We start from the raw sequence: 26,190 nt of genomic DNA, 5'->3' as shown, positions 1-26,190 counted from the left end.
AAAGAATATAATGCAAAATATTGAATATCACTAGTTTTTTTTTTTTGGCTGAGTGTACCATATTGTTATTTTCAGTGTGAATTGTTGACAGTGTGTAGAAAATAAAAAAAAGTATTCACCTGTACAATGCATCGTGCCTTGATTATATTTGACAGGCACAAACGACGTTTTGAACACTCGTTCAAAGGTCCGCGGGAGGAGTGATACGATTTTCTCGATCATAATGGTTGAGTAACAAAGTGGGAGTAAAAGGAAAATTAACGCATCGAGTGTAAAAGAAACTGAAATACAGTACTAGTGTTCGACAGTGTTTAGATATTCTACGCCAGCAAACAATTACTGTTCCCAATTGTTCTGCACGATTTTTTTTTTCTCAATACTGTGCTGTATTGGTTTTGGATACTATTCAAACCCGAAAAGAAGAAAGAGATTACAGTCGAATAACCCGAAAATTTTAAACTACGCCTCGGAAAGTCCTCGATTCCCTCTGCATTTAAGGTTTCGATTAAGAACACCATGAGTAAGCACATGTATTCGACAGCAAATCTGACCGACATAGAACTGAAGGACCAGGGCAATCGGATGTTCTCCGCGAGAAAGTACGATGATGCCATCAATCTCTATACGAAAGCAATTGTAAGTTAACTAGATCTTATTCATCGTATGTTATACAATGACAAAATCATATTTGGGATTGTTAGTTCCGTTTGCATATGCAGGCTGGGTTTTGTTGTGAAAGTGAAATCTGATTAAATTCCCTTCTAACGATCCATTTTGAATACATTGAATTGTAACATAGAGACCAGAATGGCATGGAAAAAGCAATATTTTGGCTACATAACAACAGTTCACTATTTGATGTCCAGATTTTACACGTTCGCTATAGCCAACATCATCTGGGTTCAAGGTCATTATTTCGATATAAAAGAAAACAATCAAATGAGCTGAACTATTTTTAACAACAGAATCTAGTATAATGGTAAAGTTCGGAGAATTTTCGACCTATATAAAATTTGAGAATAGGGATGAGATGTTCTTTGTGAAAAATAAAAATGAACTTATTTTCAAACCATCGTGATGGGTACGTAGTAAACGGTAGCAAAAATTGTCTACTAGTAAATCCTTTAAATATACACTTCATTCAGAAATTGTTGAATACCTGAACTTAACAAAGACATAACGAAATGTGGAAAGCGGACAACAGATAAATATGTACTCGTTGTTGTTGATTCAATTGATATGCCTTTACGTCTATTGTATACATGTATATGTAATCAATGCTCAATTAGCAGAAAGTAGGAATAGCAGGTAAACAAACGGGCACTGTTACGTTGCTGGATTTTCGATTGCGTTACTGAATGGTAATAATGATTATTTATCCGTATCCTTTATTGCAAAGTTCTTGTGAGGATTCAAACAAAAAAAAACAATCGTATCCTATCGCAAGCTGTGGTTGATGATTTGTTATCTGAAATAATCTAAAATCTTTTTTACTGACAAAGACTACACGATAGCAAAGATTACAACCCGGTGCCGCTTTTATGCATAAGCATTTTTGTCAGTTCGGGGGCTTATTTACGTATAACCGATTTGTGCGAAGGATACAAACCGTTTAAAATTTTTTTTCAGTTCCAAGAAACCCACATTGAACTGCTTGAGCACTATTAACATATTTTTCGCTCAGTTATGGTCCGGATTACATTTAAGTTTAGCTATTTGAAAAAAAAAAAGCCGCGCTATCAGTGACATTTTTTCAAGCCAGCAAAGCTATGAAGATGCTTTGTTCAATTAGTGTATTACTTTTTAGGTGGCATTCGAATGCTTGGCATCAGCCAGAAAATTATGTATATCTTGTACTGATTCAGAAAGATGGGTTGTTCCAAGCACACTCATCTGGCTAATTGTTAGTTCTTAAGTCTACCAAAAATAATCAAACATGTTTAGTTTTTCTATTAAAAATATGTACAATGCATTACACTGTCAAAACAATGATGATGCTAGGGGTAGAAAACGAGTTCCATCTGATGGTTCGGAACGTAAAACAACATTCTTATATTACTACGCGAACGCGAAATGTTTGGAACATTCCATTACCTCGTCAACCAACGGGAAATAAATAATTGAAGCCAAATTTCACCCGATAAACCCCCTAAAAATACTTGTACTTACATCACGATCAATGCGTGATGGTCAAAATTCCTAAAAATCTCACATAAATTGGCCAGTTAAAAATGACGCAAAATTTGTAGAGTGATGAGAGCAAAGTGGTCTAATTTGATTTAAATAGCAAGCGTCTGTTTGTCATACGAATACCAATTTTTACAATCTCAGGCATTGTTGATGTAGTAAATTGAGTGGGACTCCTAGAGAATATTCTGATGTCTTTTTGAGAGAAGGACATGTGCTTGAAATGGAACCTTCAACAAGACTATTATTCGAAGTATTTTATTGGACGACCGAAAGCTTGGTTTCAAAGAAATAAATTCCGTGTGATTGAGTGGCACACGTAGTGCCCGCGGCATCTTAGAGTTCTAACGAAAACTAATAACTTCTGATAGAAAAACTAATAGTAACTAATTTTTAGTACCAGCCTTACTGCCGTTCCAAGTCTAAGTATTCCATATAAATAGGAAATCCCATTAGATATGAAACAATTATGCGTAAAACGGCAGCTTATGCAATGAATAACTGTTAAACAAATTGTTGAGAAAAATAAAGTATGCTAGTTTACGACGCTATTCTCGAAAAAAATGCTCTGCTATTATATGAACAGCATTGTAAGTCCACCAGATAGGCAAACCGTGTGGAATCCTGCTCAATTATTTCAACCAAGTATTTCCTGGTTCATGTCATAAAAAAAAAGACCACCAAAATTGGAGCTCTCAAGTCAAGGTATAATTCCAAGATGATGTATGAAGAATGCACCGAAACATCCGCAAGAAGGTAATCCTTCTATAATCACATTTCTGAAAAAATATACGACGGAAAGTTATTAAGTCCAGTCTTTGTTGCTTCCAGCATGAATGGTATGACTAATCCACGAGAAATGCCTCGAGCATGTGTACTTGCAAATAGTGCTATCGATGTCTCTCTTATATCTGAGCTAACAAATTGAGATATTTGTGCTGTTAAGGTTAGACCGACAATTTATGTTATAAACTGAAAATATGTCTTATGATCTGCATATTTGCCGTATAATCTACCTTCGCTTCAAAATGGTTTAGCACTTATAATCGGAAGTTATATCAATACTCATCATATCATTTGCGGCGGCTCAGATATAAATTCGAGAGGTTCTGAACTGGTGTTGTTTGGAAGTTGTTTGACGTGCGTTTGGTAAATCATTGAGACTCAAACCCATATACATTTATTGAATCTATACAACGTGTTCAACCAGTAGTATATGGGTACTTTGGCAAAAGAAGTTGCGACGATGACAAGAGCATTCACGACAACCTCCTACTGTTGCACTAGAGACACTTGTGTACATTTGATCATGAGCATGAACTTAGCGAGGTACATCTCGCCGGTGATAACGCAAATACGTGAATAATTTGTTGCTAATACTTACGGTAATTTTGAATTTGTTGCTCAATTTTTTTTTTAGTTTTTTTGAGTATATATTTTTTTAAATATGCTTCAAAACAAATCGAAGCCCAGTGAATAATTTGTTTCTAATTAGTTACGGTAATTTTAAATTTCCCTCCCATTGGTTGGTGGGCTTGACGGTATTGCAAACATCATCACATACAATCAATTAGCGTTACAATTTGATAAAGATATGCGTTACAGCTTTTAGTTTCATAAATGAATTAAATGAATAATATATGGAACGACTTGAATAAGATGTTGATTGCATTACGCTCCAACATCCGGGGTTGGAGAGGCCGGTAGGGTTTAACTGAGCTCTTTTTTATGTTTTATTTTCATACTACCGGCCCTTATTACCAGTGAGAAGTGAGAATTAAGTAGAATGAACGTATCCCAATTGGGTTTCACGCGATGACAATAAATGAACGGTAAATCGAGTCCATCTTTGACGTTTATTGGTGGTTTGTGTACCATGGAATACTGTGGAATGAAATAGCATATTGTAGAATAGAATGAACTAATAATAATGACCGAACTAATGAGCAAACCACTGATAGCTTTCAAACGATGTTCATCCAGTTTATATTGTGAGGATGTATCGTTTGGGACCTGATGGGTGGGATGATGTGTGAGTGAAGTGTAAGAGTAAGCATGTAAGTGTAAGCATGCAAGAATGGTAATAAAGGCCACCGTTTCAGCTCAGGACTAACGATCGACCATTAGAAGAGATAGAAATTGGGTAACGGTACCCCCATTCATCTCAAATCCATTAGTCATTTCATATACGAGAACCACTAGTTAGAGTGAGATCTGTTATCTCTGTTTGATAGATTAATTTCAAGAATAACATGAAATTTGGAGCATTTTGCTTCATTGAAATAGCAGTATTGAACCATTTCCGAACTACTTTTATGCGCCATTGCTTCTTACAGACGAGGTAGAGATTTTGTATTCGATTTTATCACAATAAACTTATTGAAAGTCGAGTAATCGGTAGAATAACATGGTGACTCTACTATTGAGATGACTAAAGGCACACAAATTTTAGTTAGAATCTATTAGAATAGAAATAGTAACTCAATGTTGTGATGCTTGCTTGTGGAATACATGTAGGTATGTATGCATGTGTGTATGCGTGTGTGCCTGTGTGTATGTATGTGTTTTTTGTGTGTACAATATACATTATACCGTTCCCTCGGGTGCGTTGTATCAAATTGGTTGTGATGCATTTCAATTGTGAGTCAGTGTACACCAGATGTTCAAAAGTGCCTGAGCGGATGGTAATACTGTCAAGGATCAACCGAAGATAACGAAATGTGAACATGCTGTAGCAATACTAACAAAACCCAAGTAGTAATATCATTTAAATAAAAACGCATGTCCTCACTTCTTATCCGTCAAACCATGATAGCTGCTCTACAAAGACCAAAGAAACATTAATTTTTTTTTTGAAACGAATGACTGGATGAGGAACAAGAAATACGAAAAAGCTGAAAGAATTAGAAAAGAATGTTGGTAAGAACATAAACACCACTGCATACAACTAACTTTTACATTTAAGGAAACAACGTAACATGCCAGCAAAAGTACGGAGTCAAAAATGACAACAAAAGACACTAACGAATCACAGCTGAATAGAACACTGGAATTAAGGTAAAACAGAATATAAACTATGACCAAAGGTAAGAAAACCAACATAAATAAATAATAAAAACTGTTGGGTAATAATAAAATTTTCTCATATTGAAAGAGGCGTTTATATGGCGCGCATGCGCTAATTCGGCCTGATACAAATTAACGGGGAGGGCAATACATTTTGGACAGGGCTGTAAAAAGCTGATTGGAACCCTTTCCCCACCAAAATGTAATATAAGGAAACCATAAGGAATTAGTTACGGTAATTTTAAATTTGTTCCTCAATTTATTTATTTTTGAGTAATTCGCTAAGTTAATATGAATTAAAAAATTAAAAAATTGAGCAACAAATTTAAAATTACCGTAACTAATTAGCAACAAATTATTCACCTGTTTACGTTATCATCGGCGTTAATTGCCTCACTATGTTTATCATTTGATCATTAAATGTGTTCCTAGAACAAAATTTACTGGGTTGTGTGCAAGACACGACCGTACATAATGACATTAAAAATGCAATTTTGAATCTCATCAACAGATTTAAATTTGAAAAATAGGCAAAAAATTATAAAACACTAACGTTACTAATATATCAATTTTAAGCATTCAGACGTTTTTAATCTTCAACAGTGTTAAACGTGGCAAATCCATCAACAAATTTCTGAGATACAATCGCGATTTAAATCAGATCCAAAAAATCTATCGCCGATAGTTCTAAATTGGCCTGCTAGTTCCCGTAGAATCAACAGCTGGTATCACATTCAATTTATTAAAGCCAACACGACGACGCACCACAAAAAACCAAGCATCCATCAAACGACAAGCTAGCTCCGTTAGCGACAAGATTCATTTGAATCTAAGTTTGTGAAAATTGGTCAAACCTCTGGTGCCTCAGGAATCGGAAACCGAGAATCATAATAGCCGGAATGATAATATTTATCGAATAGAATAGTTTTGGAGGTCAGTTTAGAACATTTTCCAAGAGTTTTTTTTGTCCATTTAAGTGATGGTATCAAATTTTTAACACACTTCACACTATTATTCCGAAACCGGAAGTCGAAACCAGATAAAATTCAAAAGTTTTGTATATAACAGTTCGGTTGAAAAGCTCGTATCGTTTCTATGAGAGGGCGCCACTAGAATTAAATCCATACCATTTTCAGTTAGTACCAACCTTCAAAAGATACGTGTATAAATTTGACAGCTGTCTGATTATTAGTTTGTGAGATATTGCATTTTGAGTGTAGCTACTTTTGTTATTGTGAAAAAAATGGAAAAAAAGGAATTTCGTGTGTGAAGTGGGAATTTCGGAGTGAAGTGATGGAGCCATGTTTTGTCCATTGTTATATATCGACGAAAAAATCGGTTTTATTTCGATATAACAGCTCCAAACACTGCTCAGAATCATCAATTCGTTGTTGTTTTTGATCGATTATGAGCTCACGCGGCACCCATTATGCACAAAGCTCTCTCATATCCAAATATTCGTGAATAATATGTCCAACACGTTCCTTTGATATCTTTAGGGTGTGAGCTATCTCGGTCAACTTCACTTTACGGTCATTGAAAATCATTTTGTGGATTTTTTTCACGTTTTCATCGATAACAGCCTCTTTTGGACGTCCACTGCGTTCATCGTCTTCGGTGCTCATATCACAGACTAACGGACATGACAGTATGAGTAAATTCTTATAAAAATAATTTTTCGGGATGCACTAGTTCCACCTATATTGTACTGCGCGAACTATTTACTATCTGTACACCCCTTGTGTTATGAACAAGTTTTTTTACAAGTTGGTTTCCCCTCGTTTGTCAACACCGATCAGCTGCTTGCAGGGATGCCTGATTTCATCAAAATATTTGAAAATGAATCGTCACAATAAATTATTGGATTACGTTGATAATATATTTAACTTTTTCGCGATGTTGGAAGGTAACCATTTATTTGACTCAACGTTGTTCATCTAGACTATTTTTTATTGTGTTGGTAGTTTTCACCCGAAAATAAGTGGCGGCAGACCAGAAGCAAGTAAATATTGTAACAAAACGGGTTCGATTTTGTATTGCGTTGGAGGATGAGAAGTAGGCACAATTATGTATATTGTTTTGGCAATATGTATTAAATCTGTATCCTGCATGAAATTCTGTATGAATGGCAACTCTGTTGGTAAATGAAAAAAATAAACACAGTCTAGATGACAGACAGGATGTTTTTGATAGGGTAACGTGGCGCCATCATGACACACGTGAGTACTGTCCCAAATAAAGGAATATTCGAAAAGACCGTTAAAATGATAGAAGAATCTAATTTGAGTGTCCTGTCTGTTAGTCTGTGCTCATATGACCAGTACGAAATTTTGCAAACCATCTCCGAATTGTTGCTTCGCCCGGTGCAGAGTCTGGATAACACTCATCAAGCCATTTTTTGGTATCGGCGGCACTTTTTTTCATCAAAAAGTAGTATTTCATCAACACACGAAATTCCTTTTCTTCCATTTTTTTTCACAATAACAAAAGTAGCTACACCCAAAATGCAATATCTCACAAACTAATAATCAGACAGCTGTGAATTTTATACACGTATCTTTTGAAGGTTGGTACTAACTGAAAATGGTATGGATTTAATTCTAGTGGCGCCCTCTCATAGAAACGATACGAACTTTTCAGCCGACCTGTTAATCATAAGACCTTTATTTAAATCGCCCCATGGTAATTCACGACGAAATCGGTTGACCGGTCTCCTAGAAATTCGAGTGCACTTTTTATATTTTTGCACATTTTACCCTGTTACTCCCGAGCCGAAAATTTTTATCTGATTAATATTAAATAAGGAGTATATCGAAAAGTAGTTAGCAACATTGATTATTGTATAAAAAAGCGAAAAAAAAACATATTTTGACATCAGTTTTCGACATATTGTAGAAAAATTACATTTTTATGCATTTCACTGATTATATTGAAGAAAATCCTAGTTTCTGTGAAACGCTCGCACTTTGGACTTGATATTCTTCATTAAATTCTGCACAGTTACTTTTGTGACTTTCCTGGTGGCAGCTGTCCAGTTTTTTTTAACTCCTGCATGTTTTGGGACAGGGAGTTCCGAACTTTGATCCGTTGAATCATCCCGATGCTGGTGTTAAACTGCTTGGCCAAATCCTGCGTCGACGCCGATGGGGTTTTCCTGATGTACTCAACCACTTTTAAGTCCCGGCCGAGCTGGTTGGGACCCGTTTTCCTACCGGATAGGGGCAAATCCTTCATGGAAAGGGTCTTACCGAACTTCTCGATAATATTTTTGACACTGGTGTGGTGCACTTTCATCCGTTTTGCAATTTCGTTGTACGTGACACCACTTTCTGAGCACCAAGTGTGCAGAATTTTCTTTCGCGTTTCCGAATCAATTCGACTCATCATTCTTCTTCTTCTTTTCTGGTTGGCGTCACCTCACTTGAGATGACACCGAATTGATGGCACAGCAACTAAGGCTATATTGCCTGTTAATTTTCGTTTATAGTCCAATGGACTTTATTTTCACTTGACTATAAACGAAAATCTCGATGTGTGGCTGCGTCGAATCGTCAAAGTACGGCTGAAAATCCTTTCTTTCTTGCGAAATACTCGAATTTTCTCCGGACTAACACGATGCAACGTGCTCACCCGTTGAGAGTTTCACCGGAAGTGGACTCATCATTGAAAAGATGAACCGTACCGAAACCGATCGATTGCGCAGCTGTTATTGACATGTAAACAAACATGTCACCGCAAAACACGCTGCAAAAAATTAAGCAATTTCAGAGTAATAACTGTTTGAATGTTGCTAACTACTTATCGATACACTCCTCAACAGGCTATGGGATCAAGCGACTTTTCATTCGAATCTAAGATTATGGAAGCCGTTTCTAAAAAATTGGAGTGATTTCCGGTTTGGAGTAAATGATCACTTTTTTCGATACCTCCGGAATCAGGAACGAAGATTCGATATACCCAAAAATCAATGACCAAATAACTAACCAAATCTGTCCAATTCAAGAATTATATGACTTTTTGAATGTATTTCATTGAATTTTCCGTGTCATGTATAAAAAAAACGTCGTGAAATTTTTATACCTGTTAGTCTGTCATTCCGGAACCGGAAGTCGTACCCTGATAAAATTTGGTAGGATTATATGGGCTTGTAAGACCTTTCATTTGAACCTACACTTGTGAAAATTGGATGATCGGTCTTTGAGAAAATCGATTGCACGTGTTTAGTTCAATTTGCACAATTCACCCCGTAACTCCAGAACCGGAAGTCGAATCCAGATGAAATTCAATAGCAACCTATGGGACTACAAGACCTTTAATTTAAATCTTAGTTGAAAAAAATCGGTTAAGCGGTCTCTGAGAAAATCGAGTGCACTTTTTCTTTATGTTTTGCACATTTTGCCCTGTTACTACCGAACCGGAAGTCCGATCCGGGTAAAGTTCAATAGCCCCCTACGGAACCTAGAGACTTTTCATTTGAATCTAAGTTTGTGCAAATCGGTCCAGCCATCTCCGAGAAAATCAAGTTCACATTTTTGTTACATACATACGTATATGACATTCGGCCTTCCGGGCTTCGGTTGTAACGTCGGTTTTCACAGTGATTGCATAACTTTTCTATATGAGAAAGGCAAAACATTGGGCCGTAGGAATAAAATGTAGTAAGGTCTGTTGTTTGTAGTATTTTCTTAACAACAAAGTCCACAAAGTATAACGCGATTTGGTATCAATAAAAAAAACAAGTTCGAACAAGTAGTTAATGCTACTTTCGAATTTAAGCATTTACTGCATGCCGTAGTCAAAAAGTTGGAACAAGCATGCACAAAACAAGAAACGTACTGCAAAAATGCCACTTTGTTTGCTTTTTCTACTTCACTTTATCAGCAAACATACGAGTAGCAACTTCTAGAGCTACCTATTGAGAAATTGTAGTAAACTCTACATATTCGAAAGTTGTTGTGTAGTACAGGGTCCGGCACTCGAAGTGTAACCAACTTCAGACCGCTCGCGCAGTTGACGCACGGGCATCAGCTCTCTAGAAATTTGCTAAATGACAGTTCAGAGTTGTATTGTTTACAAGCGCAAGAAAGCATTTTGCCAAAAGTGAACGCGAAAAAAAAATCTTGACTTGAGAGAGCGAAGGAGTTGCTTCGTTTGGCCGAAAGCGGTCAATTTCCGAACATTGTATTTTCTGACGAGAAAATTTTTCCAATTGAGCAATTCGTAAACTCTCAAAACGATAGGGTTTACTTGACCGACCGTTCATACGAGAATTTGAGTCATCGATTGGCCACCAGGAGGCAGCACCCGCAACAGATAATGGTTTGGGCCGCTGTAACCGCAGATGGGCGCTCTCCAAACGTTTTCATCGAGCCTGGCGTCAAGGTAAATGCGACATATTATCGGGAAAGTATTCTGGAGGTTGCTTTGAAGCCGTGGGCAGACAAACATTTCGGTGGCAGACCATGGACGTTTCAGCAGGACTCGGCACCGTCTCACAAAGCTCGAGTGAACCAAGAATTACTGAAAAACAACGTTCCGAACTTCATCACGTCCACACAATGGCTCTCGAATTCACCAGATGCGAATCCAATGGATTATTCTCTTTGGGACATTTTGGAGAGCAAAGTCCGAACTAAAAGATACATCAGTCTCGAGGCGCTTAAAAAAGTTATTGTCCGCGAGTGGGCCTAAATACCTGCAAGTCACATTCGGCAGCTTGCGATTCGTTTTTTGACCGTCTCAAGGTCATAGTCAAGGCAAAAGGTGGTCATATCGAGCAAAAGTGAATTGATTCTGAATTTTGTATTATTTTTACACATTTTGTACTTTGAATTAAGTAAAAGTAATTTTCCAAACTGAATTTATGGCCTTTTTAATTGGTTACACTTCGAGTGCCGGACCCTGTAAAGTCTCTGTTTTTGACAGGAACGTGATCCACATGTAGCATTTAACACAGGAATTCAAGCTTGCTACGTTTTATTTATACGGCCCATTACCTTATGCATGCCGTCTCAAACTTACAGGGTTTTGGTACCGTAACCCTATAGACTACGTTTCTAGCCCCACTCGCTTGGTTACTTTGGGTGATTATTATCCCGCTCCTTGCGACCCGCAGTTTTCTTTTCAAAACATTATTTGTTAGATGCGTTTTCGTGGTTTTTTGGTTATGTGTAACGATAATTTGATGAACACAGAATTTGTTATACGAATGGATCTCTGTTGGATGGTCGGGCTGGTGCTGGTGTCTACTGCCGTGAATTCAGATTACAGCAATCTCATTTATTAGGTGCATCTTGTTTTGTTAGCAGAGTGAAAAAATAACAACTTGTTACTATGGGTTGTAACGATAGAATGAATAAAATTTTATTAATCTATAACATAGGCTTACTATGATGAAAACTCATATTGATAGCTTCCTATGGTTCAGTTTCGGTATCTCAACATGTTTACTTCTTATTGGTACCCGGTCATTCTAATTTTACTGAAAATGGGCTGATGTGTTGACTAGAATTGGTACAACGAGCGATTTCTGGCACTTGCGGTTTCGGATATAATCTTCATAGCAGTGGCGTCTCGTCCTCATGTGCACCTCGTGCACTGCACAATCGGTCAAATTGAAGAAAAAAAACAGAGCGTTTAAAAGTGGCGGTCTACGAGCGATTGACAGAAAATCATTTTAAATAGCAGATATTTCAAGAGAATGTAAACATGAAATTGATGAACACTATTATCCTTCATTTTCCTATATTTAAATTCAATTCTAACACGATATTTATTACAATTGTACGATTCGGCGAAATGATCATTTCGGCAAAACATCATTGGGCGAAATGACCCCTCCGTTGAAATGACTCGTCCCGTCTAATTGGTTTTAGTTACGCTAGAAGCACCAGATTAAAGTGAAAGGTTTCATTTGGGTGATTATAATCTATTGATGCAAAAGAAGAGGAGGTTTTCTGGCTACTGGAGAGCAAGTTTGACAAAAAACTAACTGCACCAGTCTTTTTCTGGTTCCAATAAAAAAAAATGTTGTGTTCATGGACTAACCCAAAAAATCATATTGCGAGAGAATACACATCATTTAATACAAGAAAAACCCAAGAAAGAATTTTTGTTCCAGCGACTTATTTGTGATCGGTTTGCAACAAAAATTTAAGTGATTGTCACCTACATCTAACCACTTGCGTGACTCAAAAAGCGCAGTTTTGACTAGTGACATATTGGAGATCAGTTTGAAATAAGTCAAAAAATAGCTGTCGATTCGTTGCAAGGACATACTAGAAAAGCTTATCTTTACGCAACAAGAAAATAACTTCTATCAAATAAATTTGTTACAACTTGTCACCAACAGCAATGTAAATAATAGATTAATTGAAGAAGCTTTGCCAATCATAGAAGAAAAAGGCATATTACTTGGAATTACCCATTTTTGCAATGCTCAAATTTTACAACGTACTTCAAACTGTCGATTAAAATTCAATTTTATGTCAATGATTTCCAACGCGCTTTTAAATAAACCTTGTTTCTAGTGATATTAAAAACAATTTATGAAATCAACAAACCTTCTAAATGCTCGAAAATTAGCCATGTAGGCATAAAGCTTGCTTCAGATAAAATTGGAACAAAGACAATTGCTTGTATTTCAGTTATTTATTATTGAATTCAAGATCTTTTTTTATAAAAATGTAGCGTTTTCTTCATACTTTTAAGAAAAAATACGGATAAAATTCTTCGTCACAGTTTCGAAAGAATTCTCGAATTTTTCCTGTAACATGGCTCATTAGGCGCCGGCACAGCTTCTTCGTCCATCGTTTTAGCTATCTTATTCCACCAGGTCGTCTTCTGATTCATGTCTTTGACAACCTTTCCCTTTGCCTTGAGTCTCCTCTTCATGATTGCACAGTATTTCTCAATAGGGCGGAACTGGGGGCAGTTGGGTGGGTTAAGGTTTTTCGGAACAAACTGGACCCCTTTCTCTGCATACCATTCTTGAACGACTTTGCTGTAATGACAGCTTGCCAAATCTGGTCAAAACATTACGGGATGGTCGTGGGATCGAATGAACGGCAAAATTCGTTTTTGGAGACAATCTTTTTGGTATAGTTCCGATGTCATTGTCTTATTTGTAACGAAAACTTTCGTTTTTTTGCCACAGCTGCAAATGCCCTGCCAAATCATAAATTTTCTTGCAAATTTGTCGTCAAAAAAAAATTTAAATTCGGCTGGAACATCCCCCCGAGCCGTTGCCAAGTAACATCGAAGTCAGCCTTGACATAGGTTTCATCGTCCATCAGAAGACACCCGTCGAACTTAGTCAGCACCTGGTCATATAGTTTCCTAGCACGAATTTTGACCACACTATTCTGTTCTATGGTCCGATTCCGCTGTTTGCTAGCTCGATACGACTTGATTCCTTCCCGGAGTCGAAGTCTCCTCACGGTACTATGGGCAACACCGAAATCTTCAAAATCTTACCACGCAGTTTCCGGTCGACAGTTCCACTCCGACGATTGGCTTGAGGCTTCCGAATCGTCGTCAATGTTTCCTTATACCGTTTGATAACGCGCCATACGGTATTACTGGGCAATTTCAGCTGTTTAGCTAGCCTAGATGCAGCTCACAATGGATTTTCCAAATAACTGTGCACCATTTTTCCCTTCTTTCGGCTTCCATGTTGATTGTTTACAAAGTACAGTCGATTTGCGGAATGTCAAAAATCATACGTGAAGCTGACAAAATTCCCGACACGTAGGCACCAAGAACTTCCAAATCCGTCCACCAGGAGCACCGCAATATGAGCAAAAGTTTGTTCCAATTCTAAATGAAGCAAGCTTTATTAATATTTGTTAAAACTACAAATCCCACCAAGAAGAAAATATTTAATAATTCATCATTTTTTTTAAAGAGCATGTTTAAAAAATATAATATTCTTGTTATATTTATGTTCCATAGACTTCCTGTGACGCCGTAAAACTTTTGCAGTATTTAAAGTAGACATTCATCACTAACCTCTAACATAAATTTGTTTATATTGCAACATACTGCATATTTCAAATTACGTGTTCATAATAATTTCGCAACGTCAAATTGACTAATTTCAACTAGTAGCTAAAATCATAGCTATAATCAAATATATGTTTGAATTAAGTAACGATAACTAATACATGATAATTAGTTCAATGTAACATAAAGATTCTCGACAGTCGGCTGCCCAGAGCAATAAATACATCATAATACAATTGGGACATTAACTAATAAACCACATCTTTCTGTGATGCATGTGGGAATGCTGAGGATTACTCGGTTTTTAGTAGCAACATGCATCGAACTAAAAAATTCTTTGCTTCTTAAGACCTTTCTGAAAAAAACAGTTTTTTCTACCTTCATGAAAAAAACCTCTCTGGGAAAACGAATTTAGTGTCACTATTTCAGGTACTTCCGGAACCGGAATTCGAGAGTCGATATAGTCGAAGTCGGTCCATATGGGCATCAACTAACATAACCTGTAAACTGGATTGATTAGTCAAATTGAGAACGATTTATTAATTTTTAGTTGGTTTGACGTAAATTCGTCATAACTAAATTCAGTTTTTGCAATGACTGAGAGGAAACATATATTTGGATGAAAAACTTACAGCAAATATGATTTTTTGGAAAAAGATGCACTCAGAGACAGGACTCGAATCTGCGTTCGTATGCATTCCGTGCATACGTGCTTCCATTTCGCCACCCTAAGACTTGTGATAGACACAGCTCGTGAGACAGCTGGCATGTAGACCCCGTTTCATGCAAGCTTCATCATGCCTAGTCGTGTTTTAGAGCTGTGTCTATCACAAAGCTTAGGGTTGCGAAATGAAAGCGCGTAAGCACGGAATGCATAAGAACGCAGGTTCGAGTCCTGTGTCTGAGTGTATCTTTTTCCAAAAAAATCAACTTTTCTGTAAGTTTGTTATTCATTAGGCTTCTCCAATATATGTTTCCACTCAGTCATTGCAAAAACATAAATTTAGAAAAAAATTTACGATCTTTCTATCATGCTTTAAACGAAGGTTTCAAATTCAAACACTTATCATCGGTTAGTTCTGGAACCAGAAGTCGGATCCCAACAAAACTTAAGAGTTTTGTATGAGACCATTATACCAAAATACCGTCAATTAGAATCCAAGTTCGTGAAAATCGGTTACGCCGTATCCGACATATCGAAGCAAGTACCATAGTGACGATTTTGACCACTATTTTCGGTTCTTCCGAAACCGAAATCCGGGTACCGGTGTAGTCAAGTTCAAAGTTTTGAGCTCAATTTAGAATCCTTTATAACGTTCATCGTCGCTTTAAACAGATACTTTAAAAATAGTCGGATTCGGAAAAAAAATCAGCGGACCTATTTTGGCATTTGATTTGAACTTGAGCTTGTGAAAATCATCTTCAACCATCTCTAAGAAAAGTGAGTGAGTTTTATTATACTCCAAAATTTCCAGTGCTTGCGAAACCAGAAGACGGATCCGAATATAATTCAGGTGGTTTTTATGAAACCATAATACTTGACATGTACCGTTTTTATGTTCTGCACTGCTTTAAATAACGGTTTGAAATTTGTACCATTAAAGCCAATGTAAAACGTTTATGGTATTCCATGAAAAATACTCAATCTAGATTGACAATGTTGTCGACTGTATTGCTCAACCCCTTCGCCAGCGGTGGCAATCAGTGAAAATAAACATATCGTCGCTTTCTTCCAAATGTAATTCAATTATTGCTCTTCTACTTCGAAAGCGTTTAAGTGAGCGGGGGAACGATTCTACCACGAAAACCGTCTGGAAACGTCGCAAAATGCTACAGTTTACGTAACTGCTCGCTATCGCCAGGTGGGAAACGTGTACCGAAATAGCAACATTTAAAAGTTTGACTCAACACCTCCGACCTGCTGATTGAATCGTTTGTTGCCTTGTGGTCATTCATCCGGTCGTTTCGAATTATGCAATTCTAGTTACGGCAATTTCCATGTATTCCGATTTCATTTTAATCTATTTTTGTTAAAAACAATTGATAAAATTTACTCAAGCCTGTTAAAATCAGAAGATAGGCGAATGCTTGATTGGACAATGATCTTGATACTATAACTCTATGGTTTCCCTATGTTTTAATAAAAACAGACTTCATCAAAGTGACGTCCCTGCTGATGAATATATTCCTATTTATTTACGCTGGCTAACTCAGTGTTAAAACTAGAACCTTATTCTTTCAACCTATGCTGAATGATGTTAGTTAATGTTTGTGCTTTCCCATTTTCAGATAAAAAATCCAACCAATGCTACCTACTTCACAAACAGAGCCCTCTGCCATATTAAAATGAAACGATGGGACACCTCCTGTACGGACTGCCGGCGTGCCCTGGATATGGATCCCAACCTGGTGAAGGGTCACTTCTTTCTCGGCCTAAGCCTAATGGAACTGGAATCGTACGACGAAGCAATCAAACACCTGATGCGGGCACACGACCTTGCCAAGGAGCAGAAGCTCAACTTCGGCGATGACATTGCGTCACAGTTGCGGTTAGCGCGCAAAAAACGCTGGAATATCCAGGAGGAAAAACGAATTTGCCAGGAGATTGAACTGCAGAGCTATCTTAACAGGTGAATACTCTACTCGGGCCCGAAAAAATAATACCCATGGTTCACCACAAAATATAGATTCCTGACAACAATCGTAAAATTGTTGTATAGAATGTAGCCTCTACCTCGAACCTTGAGCTAGCAACAACTGGCTTGTTAGACCAGCGCCGTATGCATTGAACCGCCAACCCGGCCAATAGTGTTTCCTATTTACTATTCAGATGCTAATCTGGAGAATAAAATCAGTTGAATAGATTTCAGTCATTCTGATTGGAAATTATTCCTGTTATTAAACCTTTGTACCAAATACTGTGAAAGACTTTTTCAATGTCTAGAAGAGAAATTTTAGTGGGTAAATCAGATTTATTTGATGTTATCATGTTAGTCCGGTTTCACTTTGTTTATTTTCTCTTCTGTTAATAACTCCTTAATTTTCACGTTTACTTACAACTTATGTGTAGAATGATTATTATTATTTCTCCATTCTTTTCAATGTGATATCTGCATTCAAACCTACTAGCTCTGTGATAGTTTAACATAGAACAAATTGTATTAATTATAGCTTTTTTCGTAACTGTTTTTGGAATGTTATTGAAAGATGATCTCAGTCAAAATCTTCATGAGTAATCAGTTCACCACAAATATGACTGATCTGTTAGAACCATATCAATTGTAAAAGGGTTTCTCACAGAAAAGAAACACGTTGGACTATTTGGAAATTAAATTGAAATCAGCATAAATTTGATTATTAAGTGGTTATTTTCCCCGTAATTTCACTCGGAATGCTTTGCCTTTAGGTCCCCTATTTCGAAAAATTTATTTCGACATCTTGTGAATTTTCGTAAATCGCCTTTAAAATTTATTAATTTTATTCCAGAAAAAAACTTTCCACGATTGGTCGATGAAACGAAAAAAAAACGATAAAATAAACATTATATCAGGTGTACAACTTTGCTTCCGTCGTTTTCCGATAAGTGGTTGTACCGGCTGAGGCTGGTCAAAATACATAGATCATAATGCCTTTAAAGTGAGTGTGTACATTGCCTAACGAATTGACATCGCCGTTCCAGTGACAGTTGTTCTTGTTTTCGTATTATTCAGGCTCGAAAATGTCTGTTTATGTACCCAATTCTCGCCATTTGCGGGAAGTTTCACTTTTCTGTTACAATTCAAAAAAAAATGCAGCTGAAGCGCATCGAATGCTCTCAGAAACTTACGGTGATGCTGCTCTGAGTAAAAGAACGTGTCGGGAGCGGTTTCAACGTTTTAAAAATGGTGAATTCGATGTCGGAGACAAACATGGTGGTGGAAGAGAAAAAACCTTCAATTTGGTGGGATCAGCTCGGTGTTATTTACTACGAGCGGGTGAAACCATCACAGGAGATCGCTACCGAACGCAACTGATGCGCCTTAGTCGCGCGCTAAAAGAAAAGCGTCCACAATATCAAGAGCGATATGACAAAGTCATCCTCCAACACGACAATGCTTGGCCTCACGTCGTAAAAATGGTCAAAAAGTACCTGGAAACGCTGAAATGGGAAGTCATACCCATCCCGCCGTATTCCCCAGATGTCGCCCGTTCTGACTTCCACCTATTCCGTTCGATGGTACACGGCCTGGCAGATCAACCATTTCAATCCTTCGAACAGTTGGAAAAATGGATTGCTTCATGGATGGCGTCAAAAGAGGACTCCTTTTTCGAGCCGGGATCCGAAAATTGCCGGAAAGATGGGAGAAAGTTGTCGCTAGCGACGGACAATACTTTGAATAATACATCTGTAAACACTTTTTCGCAATAAAACTTTTGATTTTGGGAAAAAACAGCGGAAGCAAAGCTGTACACCTGATAAAAGTACAGGTTAAGATAAAAAAAACCTGTTTTAATCCACCTAGTGGTGTGATTATGTCTTTCTCATGTTACTCATACTGTTTTAAATATTACAATATTATATTTTCCATTGAATTTTGAATAAAAACAAGAAAATTTGTTCGGGTCTAAACTATCATACCCTACACAGTTTTGAATAACCTAATTTAGAAGAATTTCTCCCAATTTCTTCATCGTCACTCTAAATGATGGTTTGTAATTTTGAACACATTTCACCCTGTACTTCAGGATCCGGATGGAATTCAAAAGCAGTATATAGAGCCATGAGACCTTTCATTTGAAACTAAGAATTTTAAGAAACCAAGAAATTTTGGAACCTGAAACTGGGGTTGTTTAGCCAGCAACTGGCATAACTTTCAGATAGGAACAGTTTTGGGACAAATTTAGCAGAAACTTTGTCCTTCTAGCTTCGTCGCTCTGAATGACGGAGGTTTTTGAGTACTATTTCCGGTGCTTCCGGAATCTTTTTGGTCAATAATCAACAAGACGTACACAACATAAGTTTTATATGGCTAGTTCAGAGGATTGTTTAATCCTGAGTAATCAGTTCACTACAAATATGACTTTGATCTGTTAGAACCATATCAATTGTACAAGGGTTTCTCACAGAAGAGAAACATGTTGGACTATTTGGAATAATAATAAGTTGAAAAATAACCAGCAGAAATTTTATTATGAAGTAATTTTTCATTCCGGTTATTTTTCCCGGAATTTCACTCGGAATGCTTTGCATTTAGGTCCCCTATTTCGAAAAACTTATATCGACATCTTGTGAATTTTCGTAAATCGCCTTTCAAATTTATTAATTTATTTACGCTTCAGAAAGAAACTATCTCTTTCTAGCTTCGTCGCTCTGAGTGACGGAGGTTTTTGAGTACTATTTTCGGTACTTTCGGAATTTTTATGGTCAATAATTAACAAGACGTACACAACATAAGTTTTATATGGCTAGTTCAGAGGATTTTTTTTTCGTTTCTACCTCATGTATGAAAACTCATCACCGTGTAACTTCGGAACTGGAAGTAGTATAAAAGTAAAAAGAATGTGAGACCTTTCATTTTAATCTAAGTTTATGAAAATCCCTTCAGCCATCTGCAAGAACATGGAGTGCTCAATTTTTTGCAAATTTTGCACATATTAACATGTTACTCTGAAACCGGATGTCGGATCCGGATAAAATTTAAAAGTGTTCTATGGGAAAGTATAACCTTTCATATGAATCTATGATTGTAAAAATTGATTCAGCCATCTCCGAGAGATTGAAGCGCATATTTTGTTCGGCCCAGCCATCCTCGAGAAAATCAACACAGATATTTTGCGATCCCGACGAGTTGAGTCGAATGGTATATGAAACTCGGCTCTCCGGTCCTCGGTTCAAAAGTCGGTTTTCACAGTAATAGCAGAGCTTTTCTATAGGAGAAAGGTATAAAGCCTTGGTATTGCATTCCTTTCGTGGATTTAGACCTTCTATTTCAACAGACTTCGCAGCCGGTTCATAGCGTACAGAACCATTTCATGGCTGGTGCTACGATCCTACTGACAACAAGCATCCTTTCAGGTCGGAGCTCGAACATACGACAACTGGTTTGTAAAAACAGTGCCCTTTGCATTAAACCGCCAACCCGGAACAATTTTCATGTGGAACATAAAAAGTACTTTTCTAATATTTTCAATCTTGTTTGTTCACTTATGTATTAGATGGAGTTCCTTGAAGATTCCCGAGTATGGCTTATAAATTTCCATTCGCTTTTGTTTATATGTTAATAATAAGTTTGGGAAGAAATCAAACCATGAATTAGGCTTGGTGCCGTTCAGGGTGAGCCTAGGCATTCTTTTAAGTATATAAATTAACGAGGCTCCATTAGTCTTGGAATAGAATCTTAGTTAAATGATTCTCGAAAAAGACTGTTTTTGAGATAGCCTTGAAAAGGAACAGATTTAGTGATAGTCTTGTGCCGATTTCAGTTCCAGCATGCAGGTTCTGAATTCTGAATTGAAGTCTGTAACTAAATTTCGGAATTGAGTTCTGAAACTGAATTGAGGCATTAAATTCTGGTTCAGAAGTCAGTTCTAATATTCAGGTTCGGATTCGTGATTCATATTTTAAATTTTGTTAATGAATTCTGAAGTTGAAATCCTGAAGCAGAGTTTTGGATTCGAATCCCGAACATAGTTCCGTACCAAAATCTAGTCAAGAAACTAGTCTTCAGTTCCAGAGTAACAGTTTTAAGATCTCAGCCTGGATGCATAAAAAATAAAAAAATTCAATATAAATTCTCCCTGATTTCAGGGTAGCTAACTGGTACAGCAGCAGATATTTAGGCGTACATACTTCCAGATGTAATCAAAATGAAGTACATTGTGTGTCAGAATTTTAAAGATTTTTCCATTCTTTATCATATTAGGTATGAGTATGTAGTTCGTTTTGATTACCAACAAAATTATGAGCGCTGGACCAAAATATGTGAGAGCCTCTGCCACCCTACAATCATTGGAGCTGCTTTACCAGTGAGCTACTCTGAAATCAGCGAGGAAGGTTTAGAAGATGGTTTGATTTGTTCAGTGAATCTATGTTTAATTTTTTTATTGTTATCAGCTATGATGAGGATATTGATGTCGGCGAAGAACCAGTCAAACATTGTCGATGATAAGAGAATCAAATTTAGATCTTCGTAGTCACTAGAGCCATAGATTGTTGTTGTTTTTTCAAAGTGACAAGCGTACATTTTAAGAACTTCGAAAGAATATCATTTATGTTGTTAGAAGGAATCGGTTTTACGGGAGGAGAGCTGTTCCTTAGTTCATTTATTTACAACCTTATACTTTTTTCTAGACTATGCTAGGCTATTCTTCTCAACAGGAATGAAAGTAATCGAATTATTTGAGTATTTCGGATCGTTTGCTGGTTTTTAGGAATCTGGTAAAAGTTCGGGAACATTTAAAATGTATACAAAAGAGAATCATTATCGGTAGAACACATGCAAAGAGCACTCACTATTATTGAATCTGTTTAATACAAAATATAATTTGTAGCTCTCATTATTTTTTCGAAGAAACATACAGAGTTTCAGAAAAACGAAAAGACGGTTCAATAGAACTAATTCTTTCGGTACAACTATTAAGTTTTCAACGGTCCTTTGAAATGAACGGTTTTTCCTATTTCTAGAATATACTCCTTATTTTAAAAAGGTTTTAAAAAGGACCGATTTTCCACATAGCCTTAAGATAATTATTTTTATTTTAATTATAAAGCTTTAAATTTAATTTATTAGGTTTTAAAATGCCTGATGATATTTCTGGTAACCTATAAAACACCTACAATAATCGAATTTGAAGTCTGAATAATGTAAAAGTTTTTTGTGTAAAAAATGTTATGTAAAAGTTATGTAAAAGTTTTTTTACTAGTTGGTTTCCTCTCGTTTGTCAACACCGATCAGCTGCTTGCAGGAATGCCTGATTTCATCAAAATATTTGAAAATGAATCGTCACAATAAATTATTGGATTACGTTGATAATATATTTAACTTTTTCGCGATGTTGGAAGGTAACCATTTATTTGACTCAACGTTGTTCATCTAGTCTATTTTTTATTGTGTTGGTAGTTTTCACCCGAAATTAAGTGGCGGTAGACCAGAAGCAAGTAAATATTGTAACAAAACGGGTTCGATTTTGTATTGCGTTGGAGGATGAGAAATAGGCACAATTATGTATATAGTTTTGGCAATACGTATTAAATCTGTATCCTGCATGAAATTCGCATGGACGTATACAAATCAATGCATTACAGGTAATTCTGTATGAATGGCAACTCTGTTGGTAAATGAAAAAAATAAACACAGTCTAAATGACAGACAGGATGTTTTTGATAGGGTAACGTGGCGCCATCATGACACATGTGAGTACTGTCCCAAATAAAGGAATATTCGAAATGATCGTTAAAATGATTGAAGAATCTAATTTGAGTGTCCTGTCTGTTAGTCTGTGATAAAATGTGTTGATTTTTTGAGAAAATTGCAAGAATTTTGATGTTTCATTCCTTCGTGAAATGTAAGACTGACCACTTTCATCAACGTTGGGCAGTTATGTTTCTTGTTTTAATCCTATTGTTACATCGAAGTTATGGCAAAGTGTAGATAGAATGTGCTGAGCTGGGTGGTAATGCCAGTTCAAAAGATGAACGTTTGGACAAACTGTGGATGATATGTTTAAACGCAGTTCCTAGGAGATACCCGAAAAATGCTTCATTCCACAACTCTCGGTGTTCTTTTGGACATGGGATTTCTACTTGAAGCTTGAATAAGAGAAATATTTTTAAAAATACTGAACATAGGCTATTTGGGCCTGTTCTAAAAACAGGAAATTTTTATATCGCGCACCAGGAAAACCGGGCAAAAAACAGAAAATTGAAATGCCACCCTGCATAATGGGAGATAATTGTTAGCATACTTGAAAATTTGTCTGTTTTATTCATCTAATCTATTTCAATCAGTATCTCGTTGACTACTGCTGAATTTAGGTTTATGTTATGGCTTGAAAACGGAAATGTTGAAACATCGAATTGAATTCAAAAAATCTATTTCTTTTAATTGTATCTCATCAGACTCATCACTGAGGACATGGAAAATAGAATAGCCAAATTGAAACTGGATGATACAATGAATGAAGATGCAGCGAGGGAACTAACCTCAGAAATTGAACGTGAGAGTGTAAGTATCGCAGAACTTTTTAAACGATGAATAAAATAATTCGCGTGTTGTTCTTTTTCTCAACTTTTCTCAGGAAAATCACACAACTGAATTGAATAACATTTTCGCAAAAGTGGACGAAAGGCGAAGAGTAAGCTCTGTGTGGTTATTCATCCAACCGTAAATTCTTACCAGTTTGGGTTTTACTTTCTAGAAACGAGAGGTACCTGACTACTTGTGCGGTAAAATCAGCTTCGAATTGCTCGTGGATCCCGTCATTACACCGTCCGGTATGACGTACGAGCGCAAGGATATCGAAGAGCATTTGCAACGCGTCGGCCATTTCGATCCAGTCACCAGAGTAAAGCTGACGCAGGATCAACTGATTTCCAACTATTCGATGAAGGAAGTAGTCGATGCCTTCCTGACCGAAAACGAATGGGCCTTAGACTATTAAGAGACAGTGTTGCTTTGGCACTACGGTTCGGTTCGGAAACGTTACGCTTTGCGTGTTCTAGAAATGTCCTTTGCAATGATTAGTACTAAGCTAGCGATTAAAACTCCATTTCACTGTGAGAAAAATTAACTTTTAAATGTTTAAAACCAAAACATTTTGTTCTTCATTTGGCGCTAGATATTGTTAACGAAATTGTTGAAATTGTTGGACGTTCTGTTTTCATTGCTATAAATTGGATAATTTTGTGTTAGTATCATGCCAAACCGCCACGTCCAAAAAAAAAGGTTTTTGTATATGTTCAGTATCATTTTTCGTGAAATTCAATTTGATCTATCTATATTACTATAGATTTTTCTAATCCTGTATTATGTTCACGAGGTTTATTGATGAACAGATAATGTGATAGTTTACTAAGGTATCATCCAACAATAAAAATAGTTATCTTAGTTTCTAGAAGTCGATAAAATAAAATATCATTATGTTCAATAAAACACTAAATAAAACAAATCCTTTTGAGGAAAACATAAACTTTTTAATTTGAATGATTGAAGCTAGATTTCCCACAGACACTGACAGCGCTATGAGTGCGAAATGGTTATTCTTTTTGACTGTATACTATTTTCTAGAAAATCAATTCCCAGAATTCATTTCCCTGATATAACAGATCTTCGTTAAAAAAATATATATCACAGAATGAACTAACTTCCAGAAAAGTTTTTTTCCTGAAACAGTCATTTACCAGAAACAAGAAGCAACTTATCCGTAAGCCGAGCACAACAAAAAAGTTGCGAGTGGGTAATGTCAGAGACATAACTGGAGGACGTGAATACGGATAAAACTGAAATGCGCTTTCACACTTCTGAATATCAATAACCGTTCGTATTAAGGAGTGTATCGAAAATAAGCTATCCACATACATTTGTGTTGTACGCATGTATTTGTGCGTTTGGCTGTCAGCTTTCGTTTGTTTAATTGTTTGTGCGGTTGAAATTCTGCGTTTTCAAAATGTCGCGTATTGAAAAAGAAGTGAAAATTAAGGTTCTGGACACATGGCTAAGTGAGAAGGGTATTACTATGGAAAATGGGCGAAGCGGTTTGGAATTTATCATACCAGTATTAAACCATCATTAATAAGTTTGAGGAACACTATTCTTTGGAAGAGCTACCAGGAAAAGGCAGAAAACCCGGTTCTTCCAAACCGAAACTGGACCAGAAAGTGGTATCTCTAATCATGAAGAACAAATCAATGTCAATACGTGATTTAGCCAAAAAAGCAGAAACGAATGTCGAAATGATCCATCGTATCAAGAGGCGAAATCACCTGAATACCTACAAGAAGCAGAGAATCTCGAAACAAAGTGTAGAACAGAAGAAGCGAGCAACAACAAGGGCCCGGAAATTGTATTCGCGTCTTTTGCAACGTCCGGATGCATGCGTTTTGATGAACGATGAGACTTATGTATAGGAGGACTCAAAAACCCTTCCAGGTCCACAATACTTTACTGTTGTCGTTGGGGAGGATGTGCGCGATGCGGACAGGTCGATTCAAGTGGAGAAATTCGGTCGAAAGGTACTGGTATGGCAAACTCAGCCCTCAGCTTCGACCCATCGAACGTTACTGGACAATCGTGAAGAGGGTCTTCAAGAAGACTGGTAAGGTAGCTGGGAACATGCAGGAGTTCAATAAATGCGATGCAACACTTGTCCGGAACATGATGAGGAGTGTTCGATCAAATCTTCGAAAATTCGTGAAGGAATAACTTAAGTTTCATCCGGTTTTCATTATGTTCAAGTTTAAGCTCGTACAATCGTTTTCTATCATAATTTGAAAGAAAATTTTGTGGATAGCTTATTTTCAATACACTCCTTATGTCTTAGTTAAATCGAAATCCCAGTTGCGAAATCGCATTTTTCAATCAAAAAATTGATTTCATTGCGAGGTCAAGGCAACCTCGTGACGCTATCCGTGTCTTCCAATGACCAGTCGGAAACGGTAGCCTCTTGTGATGTGATGTGATGTGATGTGAAGTGAAGCCACCATCAGTTCAAGGACTTGCCAGTGGATGCGGGTAGACTTACAGTAGCCCCGATATGACTCATTCATTCACCTTCTTACTATAGCTGTTACCGAAAAGCTAACAAAAAGGGTTGGGCGAATATGTAAGTAGAGTTACTTACTCGTATTCCGCGGGAATAAAAGATGCTCTTCCAACCATAATATCCAGTGCATGGATGAAGCATATCGCTATACATGCTTGAACCCGCCTGATGGTTTGTTTGAGAAGGGCGCGTCAG

At 36.9% G+C, this 26,190-nt stretch overlaps 1 protein-coding gene across 1 annotated transcript; it reads left to right on the top strand.

The window, feature by feature from the left end:
* Positions 1–159: 159 nt before the first annotated feature.
* On the top strand, positions 160–24,423 carry LOC131427944 (E3 ubiquitin-protein ligase CHIP). The gene is made up of 5 exons (XM_058591538.1): positions 160–636; positions 16,546–16,886; positions 23,354–23,459; positions 23,533–23,589; positions 23,653–24,423. The coding sequence occupies exons 1-5, from the start codon at positions 517–519 to the stop codon at positions 23,893–23,895; spliced, it is 867 nt and encodes a 288-aa protein (XP_058447521.1). The 5' UTR covers positions 160–516; the 3' UTR covers positions 23,896–24,423.
* Positions 24,424–26,190: the final 1,767 nt, after the last annotated feature.

Source organism: Malaya genurostris, chromosome 2 (assembly GCF_030247185.1).
Source record: "Malaya genurostris strain Urasoe2022 chromosome 2, Malgen_1.1, whole genome shotgun sequence".
Taxonomy (NCBI): Eukaryota; Metazoa; Arthropoda; class Insecta; order Diptera; family Culicidae; genus Malaya; species Malaya genurostris.
This window is presented reverse-complemented; position numbering and strand designations above follow the sequence as displayed.

Coding starts and splice junctions, on each gene's coding strand:
- LOC131427944 (XM_058591538.1), top strand. CDS start 517: ATGAGTAAGCACATGTATTCGACAGCAAATCTGACCGACATAGAACTG. Junction 23,460..23,532: donor CAGAAATTGAACGTGAGAGT/GTAAGTATCGCA, acceptor AACTTTTCTCAG/GAAAATCACACAACTGAATT. Junction 23,590..23,652: donor AAGTGGACGAAAGGCGAAGA/GTAAGCTCTGTG, acceptor TTTACTTTCTAG/AAACGAGAGGTACCTGACTA.